The sequence below is a fragment of the Diabrotica undecimpunctata genome, chromosome 7, assembly GCF_040954645.1.
Source record: "Diabrotica undecimpunctata isolate CICGRU chromosome 7, icDiaUnde3, whole genome shotgun sequence".
Taxonomy (NCBI): Eukaryota; Metazoa; Arthropoda; class Insecta; order Coleoptera; family Chrysomelidae; genus Diabrotica; species Diabrotica undecimpunctata.
In genome coordinates this window covers 97,781,745-97,794,676 of record NC_092809.1, presented here as the reverse complement: position 1 = coordinate 97,794,676, position 12,932 = coordinate 97,781,745, and the positions used below count along the sequence as shown (strand labels likewise).

At 31.1% G+C, this 12,932-nt stretch overlaps 1 protein-coding gene across 1 annotated transcript in view; it reads right to left on the bottom strand.

The window, feature by feature from the left end:
* LOC140446888 (alpha-tocopherol transfer protein-like) overlaps window positions 1–12,138 on the bottom strand; it is a 36,314-nt gene extending 24,176 nt beyond the window's left edge. The window contains exons 1-3 of the mRNA XM_072539472.1: window positions 11,919–12,138; window positions 8,815–8,977; window positions 5,705–5,951 (exon numbers count right to left, since the gene is read on the bottom strand). Of these exons, the coding sequence (XP_072395573.1) occupies window positions 5,705–5,951; window positions 8,815–8,977; window positions 11,919–12,063 (555 nt within the window). The 5' untranslated portion in view covers window positions 12,064–12,138. The remainder of the gene's footprint in view (window positions 1–5,704; window positions 5,952–8,814; window positions 8,978–11,918) is intronic.
* Between the last annotated feature and the right edge of the window lie 794 nt (window positions 12,139–12,932).

The following is a 12,932-nucleotide window of genomic DNA, read 5'->3' as shown; positions in this document are numbered from 1 at the left end:
TTTATTATATCTATTATGAAACACACATATATATCTAACCTAGCCAATGTAAATTTAAAATAAACTATCTTTAAATTAAAATTCTTATGAAACTAATTAAATTCTATAGACAATGTAAAATTTAAACAAACTATCTTCAAAATTGAAATTGTTATGACACTAACTAAATTATATTAACAAATTTTTGTACCTTTCTGTCACTGAATGCCTAAATGAACTGTTTTCCACTATATAGATTATAATCATCACTCAAATGTCTTCTTCTCAGCTTCGGTTATCCTTGTTTTTGTGAAATTACTTTTTCCAATTATCAGCTTCCACCAATTTAAGATATTTTTCTTCACAGCATTTATAAACCACCAAGCAAACCAGCAAACAGCATTTATCTTTATTCTTCTTTTCAATATATCAATATCCAATCACCAAAAATATTATTTAATTTTAATATTCAATTAATACTTCTTCCATTATCATCATTTATACATAACATAATTTTTAATCTTCAATAATATTTTCTTTATACTGTTTCTTAATTTTGATTTAACTCACTATATTGAACAATTGTAACTGATTGACTGCCTCTAACTAATTTTCATACTAAAACTGGCCATCATAGTAACTGTAACTCATAACTGATTGACTAACTGAATGGACCTAACTTTCTTACTAAACTGCCATCTTGAATCCAAATCACGGGTATTTATATCTTTTCAATCTTTCAGAACCATCTGGTAAGAAATCATGTTCGATTTAGTTCTATTTCTTCTATACGGATGTTCTCGAAAAAAGTATATGTTCGATCCACAGACATAACCATTATTTCGAGAATGTTCCACCGTAAACAAAGATCAAATTCTCTATTCTGGAGAATTCTTTAGTTTTCTATTGATAATTTTGTTGACATTTAGGCTTTTCAGATCAGAATAAACACTTAAATTAGTAACTTAACATTCTAATTTAATAAACTACACATTTTAAACAACTATAACCCCACTTATATTCGTAAAAATTATTAATTTCTGTCTGTCACTTACTGTATAGTTGGTTGCCTATGCACATGGCTCACTTAAATATATTAACAACATTAAAATACAACTTTTTACAATTATTATATGCTAATTTCTTAAAAATGCCCTCACATAAAAATATTTTTATAAAATTCTCTAGTATATAACTTATTAAAATAACCAAATACTTTTAATATCTAATATTATCTAGTATATAATTTATAAATTATTTTCTATAAACACCAATCATATCAATATATATGTATATAAAATATATAAAAAAGTATTATATAACTAAAAATATTCGAAAAATAACAAACGTAAACAATCATACACGATCTGTCAAAACGATCATAACAATATGGCCGAAGTGAGGTCGTTTTTACTCACGTGATGCCCTCTCCATAAATTCTACTTATTTGACAAACGTCGATGTTACAGGCGATCTTTGATAAGTTTTGTTCTTATCGGTGAATGTTTTCATCTTTCAAATATTTGTCTATAATGTGGTAGGGATAGAATTGTGTATTTGTCTAAGTAAAGAATCTTAAACCATGCTTAAACCCGACTGAACACGAGTATAGAAAACTCACGGGGCTACACGAGCACAGTCGAAGTGACCGGGTCGTACAATTTTTATTGGCGTGGTTTTTCAACAAGAAAAATCTCTATAGGAAACCCACACAGACTGACCAGGTAATACCCTTCTCATCTAACCAGCCCATGTCTCATAAATATGCAGCTTTTCATAGTTACATCCATCGCCTGGAAACCATTCCACTTTCTCATTCAAACTACAAAAAAGAACTCAACATTATGAGACAAATATCAGTCAGTAATGGTTATGATCACAACATCATCAATAAACTCATCCATAGAAGACGTCTTAAGAACCTGCAGGAGACTGCGTTCCCCAGAGACCCTACCAACAAACCCAATTACATTTCACTTCCATACCATCATGAGAGTCGTTCTGGAGATATTCGAAATCTAATCAAACGTTCGGTTGAAAATCTCCATATTTTTTTAAAGTACCCAATAACGTGGGTCAGTATATATCCAATTCCAAAGACCCCATCAATTATATGAACCGTAGTGGTGTTTAAAGACTCAAATGTTCTGATTGTGATGTCACCTACATAGGAAGAACATGTAGATCATTGTCTTCACACTCTCTAGGGCACACAAAAAGAGAAAATACTTCCACCTTCTCTCAACATCTTAAAGAACATAACCACACTCTCAATATCCCAGAAGACGTTTCACTTATTCATAATATTCTTTAAAAAAACTTTCTCAAACTAGACTTATATGAAGACCTAGAAATTATTAAAGAAAAACAGAGAAGTCCAAATTGTGTCAATCGCCATGTCTCATTCAATCGAGACTTCCTTCCGCTCCATCGTCAACTGTTCTCATAACCCACATTCTTACTTTACTTCTTCATTAGTATTTAGATTTTTCGTTCTTCTTCTATCACCTATTAATCCTCCTTAGTCCTCTCAAACTTTTTTCAATATATCCAACTCCCCCTCTTTCCTCACTTCTTTTTAGGAATCTAAGCATCAAGTCTGACACCGTACCTAATATTCTCCATGCTTCTTTTCTACAAACTAAATTCAGAGCAGATTATTCCATTTCCCCTTCAAAAAAATTTTTTTTCTCATTACCATACATCTTTACCTACTTAACAACACATTTTCATACTGTTTTCACTACACTTTATTTTACTTATCCACTTTCCCTCAGGGTTTGGTTCCGGATCTCTGAAGACTTCAGCCTGTTGTAGAGTCGTTTCTCCTTTCACAATAATATTAAAACATCACATAACTTTAGTAAATTTAACAGAGCCACCTAAAACCCAACTACTCTTGCAGTTTTTACATATCGTTACAATACACACCAAAAGCGTATTAACTTCATCTACCTACCTTAAACTCAAACTTATAACTCATCCATTATATATTTCTTTGGTACCAAATGTTCCTTTTAACAGATAGGGCCTTTTTCTTTTTCTTAATTTATAACTTGAGCAATGTTTGAACAATACAATACCAAACCACCTTTCAGTCATCAATTTTCTGTTTGTCTTGCATACTGGTCAACACACAAAACAACTTACCATCTTTGTTCTTCACACCAAACCAGTAATTTATGTTCATGAACTTATAACTTAAAAAATCTATTATATTTACCAGGTACCAAATGTTGTTTTTTGACATAGAGGGCCTTCCATGCTTAAGTTGTAAGTTAAGCACTACATGAACATTACATTACAAAAACATTATTTTCATATTCAAATTTCATCTCAACAGCACATTCAAACATATCATTTACTATATCACTCCTCAACAATAAATTTTATAGAACCATCTTCCTACATATGTCTTTTTTACTATTTCCTAGGTCCCAAATGTTTCATAACATACAGGACCTGTTGTTAAAACAAATAAATATAGACACATGTATAGTTGGTTGCCTATCGATACGTACAAAATTTCGTGTACTCTAGTCTACCCACATTAATTTATAAAACTAATTTTTTGTTTTTTTTTATAAATAAAATGTTTTTTAACATAAATGTAGGACAAATTCACATTAGAGACTACAACATTGATGGTTGATACTGTTATATTATTATCATTTTAACTTATTCAATTTTAAATAATGCTGGCTTCTGTCATTTTTAGACAACTACCGTTACAACAGCGCAACTAAGTTGCACTGACTGCATTGTTCCGACATCCGTCCTAATACATGTCAATATTGTCATTTTTATCAGTTGTTATAAACAGGTCGTCGAAGACACTTTGTCTCAGGACCATGTAACCTATGTAGAGCCATACGTTGCCATGTTTACAATTCCAACGGTAACTTAAACATCCTAATTTATAATAATATAATGTAACGTACACTTCCCGTCCATCGAGTTAGAATCTATAGAGAGGGCATCACGTGACTAAAAACGACCTCACTTCGGCCATATTGTGTTGCCACTTTTGACAGATCGTATATGTTTATTTACGTTGGTTGTTTTTCGAATATTTTTAGTTTTATAATACTTTTATAGAAACTGTAATAGTATATTGTGATAGTGCATAATAATGGTTTCTTGTTCTCAACGTAGTGGCAGTGGCAGAAGCAATGTTAATAAAAAATCTTCAGGAATAACGTTCTACAGGTTAGAATACAAATATGTAAACAAAGTAATGGCCCGTACTTCAGAGAATAAATTAATAGTATTTGACTGTATTAATTTATCTTTATGTATAATATATCGTGTTTTTAGTGTTTACCGCGGGATAAATAAATCATAGTTTATTAAAAATGTATTGCACTTTTTTAGATTATGATTAAATCTTCTGAATAACTAGTCATATTTTTATAGTAGTTTTAATATTATTGAGTCCGGCCATGATCCCACCGCCATATTGGTTTCACAGTTAGCCACGCCTACCTACGCCGTTTTTAGTACATACGTTAATATGCTCATAGCTTCTCCATAGATTCTAACTCGATGCTTCCCGTCATATAAAACTGGTACACTTTTTTTTCCCAATGTAAACCTGGGTTCAGACTGGATACAGTGGTTCGTGAATTAATTCGCTGTTGCCATCACAGATAACGGAATTGCACTAAATCTAATTAAAAAAAATTAAGTTATTATTAGATAGGTATTATTTTTATCATTAACAATAAAAAACCGTATTTAATAAATTTAATAACCAGAGATAGGGTTCAGCTAATATCCAAAATATTTGAAGGATCTTTAAACCTAGATTATTGGCACAGGGAACATTGGAACGCATCTACTGTATCTAATTTTTTACTTCAATTACCTAGCGAACACGAACTGTATTTTGTATCAATAAGTTTAGTCACAGGCCAACTACCAAAATTAATTTACTATTTGTTATATGAACGATAACATTAACAAAAACTAACATTATACTTTATCCTACGTAGATTATAAAGTGACAGATCCAATACCTCACTGTAATGTTTTATTATAATAATTTAAAGTTATGTCTAGATTGATTTTATCTATCACTATATTTGAATTGAAATATTTTCATAAATTATAATAAAACACAAATCAAGGTATAAGTACTTAATTGAGATAATGAAAAATTACAAAATTAATGTGAGAATTTTTTAGGATGCATATTTAAACAAATTTAATGTGACTGACTGATCGAGAATGCTAGATGTTTTAGTTTTTAGAATACTCAAAACTGGCGGTCTGTCACACAGCCCTGCTTTTAGCTGATTTCATATAATATTTTCGTTGAACTGGCAACAGTGCCCTAGAAATTAGAATGACACATGTGACAAGATCAACTGACACAACTTGAAAAACATGATTTTCGGTAATAAGAGTTGTACCAGTTTTTTATGACGCGAACGGTACCTATAAATTAATAACATTTAAAGGGTTTTCACCCATATATTTTAGTGGCTCATAGCATGTATACTTCGTAAGTATTAACCACATTTTGCATAACCTTAGTCAACATTTTAAATTTTACGTTCTTTTTAATTAAAGTGGTTATATACTTTTAGGTTACACTGATGATGTAATTTACATTCCGAAAACGTTCTGTAATGTATTTGTGATATAGCCCGTTTGGGTATTTTATTATATACCTTTCATAAAGAATTTGAAATAAAATAATAAAGGTTGTCTAAGAACTTACTTGCAAAATTAAAACCATTGTTTTAAACACAATTTGTGTGTATTTGACCACATGACCCAGTTTTACATTACTTCCATCCATTATAAGAATTTCGCCCATTACCAAATCAACGTGCGTCCTTATTTCGTATACATTTAGTTGATGAGCTACCATCATCATCGGATCAAAGTGAGTAGAGTCTTCTTTAAATGCATACATTGTTATTCGTTGTAAAGATTTTGTTAGCTTCGGCATAGTTACTACCATTCTATAAAACATAATTATAATTCAGCGATACAGCTTTTTCAAATTTATGAATACGGTATTTTGGGCCAAATTGAATGCCTAACTGAACAAACTTCCCACAAAAAATATTATAATAATATGTTAATAGCCCCATCAATTAAAGACATACTTTCATCGTTATGTCTATTAATTTTTTTATTTTCCTTTCTTTGATTTTATCGGCTCCTGGTGGTTGTCCAAGTTGGTCTAATCGTGTTTCTGTTTATCTAACTACAGTGTTTTTTTGAATTTTATCTTCATTGTCTTCGTATGAGGCCTCTTACATTACGATTCGACAAGCCGTTTTAACCTCACCAAGCTAAAAATTCCGCATATGAATTTTCTGATTACCCCTGTATATCAATATATTTACCTAATGGTTCCGGTTTTGACTAATGTTTTGAACTGCGCTAAGGTTATGCAGTTGCAGATCCAATGCTTGCCGACTTTGACCATCTCGTCCAATATGCCCATACTCTACTAATAAAGGTAGAGTTATTTTCTCTTGGTCTTATATGCTTACTGATTGTTAGTAGTATTAGAAAGTGATAAGAACTGGGATCATCAGCTTCTTTTATTTTCATAAAAATTGTTGTAACTTTTCTTGAAATGAAAAAGTCAATTAAGTCGGGAGTTTTATTTTTATCATGTAGGTTTTCCAGTTGAGTGCCATTTTTCATTTATTTTTTCTATTATTGCATGTAATTCTCTACCCTTCTGTTGATTAACTAGTGTTTTTAGCATTAAAGTCTGCACCAAACATAGATTTGTCTCTGAGAATGTTGAGCAAATGAACTTATGTTTTTTAGGATTATGTTTTGAAGGAAAATATGCAGCAGCTATTGTTACGTCACATTTTCCTTTGTTTTAAGACCTATAATAGCTGCCTGGATGACTTCAGCTTCTATACTTTCTTTTTCGACGTGAATTAGATTATCTTTTTATTGTATACAATTAATATAATAAAAACCGTACAGTATAATTGAAGGTATCAGTGCAAAAGTCCATATTTTTCTAAAATTAAGTTAAGTAGCGACATCTATATAAAATTATGTGTACTATAAGCTGACAAAGTCAGATTTCTAATAAAAAGTGTCTTACTGACTAAAACGCCATATCTTAAAATTTCCCTTATGTCAAAAAGCATTTTTAGCTACACATGGGATTTTTAGATAAATCAAGGTTAGACAAAAAGGTTAGAACTGCAGCTCATCCAGCAGACAATAGAGGCCATCATGCCACTGGGCCTAACAGAACACCACCAGAATCTCTTGAAAATATCAGAAAATGTATTCCTGAATTACCATCTCGAGAATCACACTTTACAAGATCTGATAGCCGTAATAGAAAATACCTGGGCCCTAATCTACTAATCACTAAAACACATAAAAATTTGAAAACACATTCTGATTAAAGTCTCATATGGGATTTTTATGAAGGTATTTAATGAAGAATTTAACATTTCATTTGGATATCCAAGAAAGGATATATGCAACACCTGTAAAAAATTCCAAGTTAGTATAAGGCAAGCTGAACTGTAATCAAATGAGGAAACCTTAAAAACACTTAAAAGGTAAAAGGAGATTCATCTTAGAAAAGCAGATGTATTTAAAACACAACTAGCTGAAGTTCAAAAATTAACTGTTTGTTCTGAAATGATTATATATTTTGATTATGAAAGAATGTAACTATGCCTGTAACTAAGGTACAAGGTGAATATTATATTAGTTAGGGTATTAGTTATTGAGGTTATAACCTGCTTGAATGATTATATTGAAAAACACAAAGATTCGCTGCACACAAAGTTAAAAATTTTTTGTTACAACGGATTTAGCCAAAACAAAAATTCTTCCGATTTCAGGACAATCTATGATGTCAGTGGATAGAGACTTTGGCGCCATGCAGAAGAAAAGACTGAAACTGGAAGTGATTGACAATCCTGAGACTTACGTTGAGCTGATTAAGACATGTAGAAAAAAGAATTCCTTTGATGTTGTATTCGTTCAACACACTCTGAGATCAAGCGAAAATCTAGCTCCAGGTACAGAGTACTTAAAGTAGGAGATTATAAACAATGGGTGATACCATATGTCAAGACTTCCATAACGGGTATTTCCAAAACTAGATTCGTCAAATTTGAAAGCGGTTAACCCATTTAAACCAGAGAATCTATGACAGGAATATGTAGCAACATGACACTTTGTAAAGTAGGTATGAATAGAAAAATTTCTAGCAGTTCTTCATTGGAATATGGGAACAGATACTTAAAAATAAAACCCAAAAAGTTTGAAGCTCTTATAAAACTTATCAAACTAGTTATTTCAGGTAATATTGAATTCTATAGGAGGACTCTTTTTGATGTCGAAAATGCGACTACCGCTAGCCGCCACGACACTGTGAATAAATAGGAACATATCGAAAGTGATGTTGATATATATATGAGTAAAATTTGATGTATACTTAAGATTTTCAGAAATATATTTTTGTCATAATTCCAGTTTTTAATTTTTAGACGTTTTTTTTTCACAAAAAGTGGTTAACTCCATATTTAAAAATATTTTTTTCTCATAAATAAATAAATTTATAATTATGTTGTCTCGTTTAGTATATAGCTTAAAGGTGTACTTTGTTTATAAAAAAATCACACGTGTTAGTTTTTAAAAATCCAGATGTGGGAACCATTTAAAACTTTCAAACACCTATAACTCAGAAACATAAAAATTAGCTTACTTAGCCACTTTTTGCACTTACCCCTTCAATTACATAAGTCCAAGAAATGACGATTTGCCAGTCACTTATTACTCTCCCAGTACCAAATACAGCTTCGAATCTCTTGAAGTACTTACCCACAGTTTTCAACTTTTTCTTGGTAATCAGATAAATTGGGATTTCCTTTTTCGTATACCTCCGGTATTAATGGAGTAAGTGTATAATACATATCAATATTCTTTTTTGCTTTTTCTATACTATACTTGCAGTTAGTAATAAAAAACTCTAACATGTTGTCATCTTAAAAAAAATTTAGTACTAGTAATTTTAATATAAATTTTAGGACAGTATCTTGATAGACAACTAATTTAGTTTAAATATAAAACCATAAAAAAAGAAATAGAAAAAAAAAGAAAAAAAAATTATTTTTTTCTTAAATCACTAAAAATTCTACGTAGCACACAACACATTGACGTGTTTTGTTTCGTTCGACACTTTCAACGCAATGGCAATGCAATGAAAGAAAAAGTCGATGATGAAAAAAGTATAGAAATGTAATTCTAATTAGTGTTACAGAAATTAAGATGAAAAAAGAGGATCAGTGTATTAACAGGAGAAAAAGATTAGATGAGTTAGATTAACCAGGATTATTATGAGTCATTGATGAGTAGAAAAACAAAAGAAACAACTGTGGATGGATGGGAACAAAGTTACGTTAGAGCCAAGTCTGTCTGTTGATACAATTAGGACTGTTCTTCATGTCTTTAATGATCTGTGAATCTTGTTTATATCTCTTTTAAAAACCAACTATCAGTCTTGTTTCGAATGCCATTGTTATTGAAAACAGTCAATTACAACTTCCGGCAACTCAGGTTAGTTGGCTTTGTCCATCCCGAGTGTTTAGATTTAGAAATAATTTTTTCGATTAGGGACTTGGTACATTCCCGGTTGGTAATTCGATCTCATCGGCATCTCTATCTATCTATACAGCCCTTACTGTCCAATTTTGGACATAGGCCTCCTCTTCCTTCTTCCACGTCTCTTTATTGTAGGCAGTTTGTATCCACTTCGGACCTGCGTGTTTCTTCAAGTCATCTGACCATCGCATTTGTGCATGGTCAGATGACTTAGGATGTGGTATGCATCGGCATACTACCGTATAACTTAATACTTTAAAGTATGGTTTTATCAATGTAAACCCAACCACTGTTTGGTTTTGAGCTAATTAACGCAATTACTACACAAGTAAGTAATATAGACCACACCTTTGCAGATAACAGTAAAAATTGTATTTCTTAATTTTATGTGGACAGATTCCAACGTAGTTATAAGGATCGAATCGTTTTGTAATGTCCCTTTGACCGCTTCTTCTCGATCGACGATGATAAATACAATAAAACGTTAAAGTCGTTGAGTAAAAATGATAGTTTTATTGACAGCTACTGATAATTACACTATAGATCTTAGTTAAGTAACTATCCATAATAGACTGCGCTCAAATGAGCTCAAATCCCCAATTTATAATCTCACAAATAATATATACCTCAGCACAGAGATTATTGCTTCTATCATACTAACAAACTTTGAAGTATGAGCTTACAATACAATTTAATCTAGGCCGTAATTGTAACACTTAGGAAGATCAATTGGAAAATATATTATTCGGCAATTTATTACGTTGTAGGTAAATGAACTAATTATTAAAATATTACAAGATATGTTTTCACAATGTTTAAATTATACACGGTGAAACTTTAAAATATTAAGAAGTTAAGAATAATGTGAGATTACAAATTAAGGGATTAATTTGTGATTGAACATGTGGGATTACTTCCTTTTAAGGTATTAAGGTACAGGACACTTATTGGTGATGTACTTCAGCGCATAAGTAAACAAAAATTACTCAGTATAATTAAAGAGAGAAAATACACTACTTGGGTCATGTGGTGAGAGGTGAAAGATATAAATGACTCCAAATCATATTGTAAGGTAAAGTTCAGGGCAATAGATCAGTTGGAGCTCGTGGGTGAAAGATCTAAGGATATAGTTTGACCGCTCATCCACAGAAATCTTTCGTGCAGCAGTTTCCAAAGCTACAATTGCCATTTGGATCTTCCTTCGAAACCGATCGATCTTCCTTTGGTTGCCAACCTTCGAAAGGAGACGGCTCAATAAGAAGAAAAACTTACTTTTAGGTTCACTGAAGATGGTTCTGGTTTCGGACTGGATACTAGTCCGAAAACGTTCTGAACTTTTAATCTGTTTACATAAGTGTTTTACTTCGATGTTCGAGTTTGTGTAACTATATGATATACAGCCAAATCCTGGTAATAATCTCTTTAGGATATAAAAAAAATACTGAGAACAGGAAGGATATATTATTATCAATTCTTTGGCCGTGCCAAATCATTCACAGATTTCAGAATATAGTATTAAATAAAATTGCTGATGTTTTCTGGTAAATCTAAATTATCCACCTCTACAGGGACCTGGATATAAAAAAATCAACAAAAAATCAAAAAGATATCAGGTGGCAGGAACTACAACTTCATTAACATATAAATATAAAGGCTATCCTGTTACATAACACTTGGTTAGAAAGAAGACCCAAGAGGACAAAAACAATCGAGTTACTGTAGAACAGTGTTTGGAAAAAATCAGAGCCAAGTTAGTTACATGCTAGTCAGTTACGATAGTTATTAGATAAAAAGTACATTATAAGGTAACTTCTTAGAATTAGGTATCCTTTAGTACTTTATGATAAAGAAAGCACTGATAATTGATGATGAGCTAAGTTTACTTTAGATTCAAGCTTTTGATTATCCACCACATAGTCTGAACTTAACTCCGGTAAACCACGTATGAGTAGAACTAAAACTTTGCCTAATAATAAATAATCCTGTTCCAAGTACAACAAAAGAACTTCGATTTACCGTACAACATGAATAAAACGCTATTCCCTAGAAAAAAATCTGACCGGAAGTGAAAATTTTGGTTTAAAAAAATCTATTTTTATTTTGTAGGATTGGTATCGCCCTAGGTACTGCAATAATTTGGATATATAAACCGACTCTGTAAAGATAATGAAGCCAACTTTATTTTATAGCAAGGCATCTAGTCAACACTCCTTAAAAAAACAGTTATCCTGCTCATAACCTTAGTAGTTGATGCAATTAATTGAAATAAAAAAAAACAACAACATTTTCCTATTTAATGTATCTGAGTTAGTTTAGTGAATTACCTGGAATTTCTGGAAAATGTTGTTGACTTTCACACCACTCCTTTAATATCTGAATATCCTGGAGAACATCATTTAAAGATTTGTTCCATTGTTGACGCACTTTAGAATGTTCCGTTAATAACAACTCATTCGTAATCATACTCATGGTACTTATTTTGATCACGAATAATAGAAATACATTTGGTTTTATATCTCTTGATTTAGAATAAAAAAAGTTATCCTTTAAATAGCGGCTAAACGACAAAAACCAACTTTTCTGCATAATAAATATTGTGGTGGTTTTTAACGTAATTGAATAGTACGATTACAGTGCCGTATCAATTTTTATTTTAAATTTAAACCATATCAATATCTCTTTTTTATATAGATTCATTATGCTTAGTTCTGGATAATAGTTGTACAATGTACGGTTCTGTACAATATAACAACGACTTAAAAGTATTAAATTGTATACCTGCAATCAAAAGCACTGAAATTATGCTTAGATGACTTTATCACTCAACCATGTCATTCTGATTAAGTCTCAAGAACCCTCCTCCCCCGTCGTAGGCAGTTTATGGCCACAAAACATATAATTAAATTCAGATATTTAATATGTTTTTGACCGATAAAATCTCCATGTTCAACATAGAATCTATATTAGACCAATTTTTTCAGTAGATGTAGTTTTACCTTTTCTTTTATTTTTTCTTGTATCTCGTATGTTCATTTAAAATAGTTTTAGTATTATCTCTAAGGACTTCGTTTTCTTTTTTCAAGCAATTCAAGTTTCAAATATTCTGAATCATACTGAAATACTCTGAATACAGTGTGTTTCACAAAGGTATGTCATAAATTAAGTCACGCATTCCAGGATGCGTGGACAAAAATAAATTTATTGAATCCAACTTACCTTAGTACAAAAGTGTATACAAAAAAAGTTACATCCCTTTGAAGTTACAAAATAAAAATTGATTTTTTGCATTATCTTCTAAACTACTTGACATTTTGTAATAAAAATTGACACGTTACTTT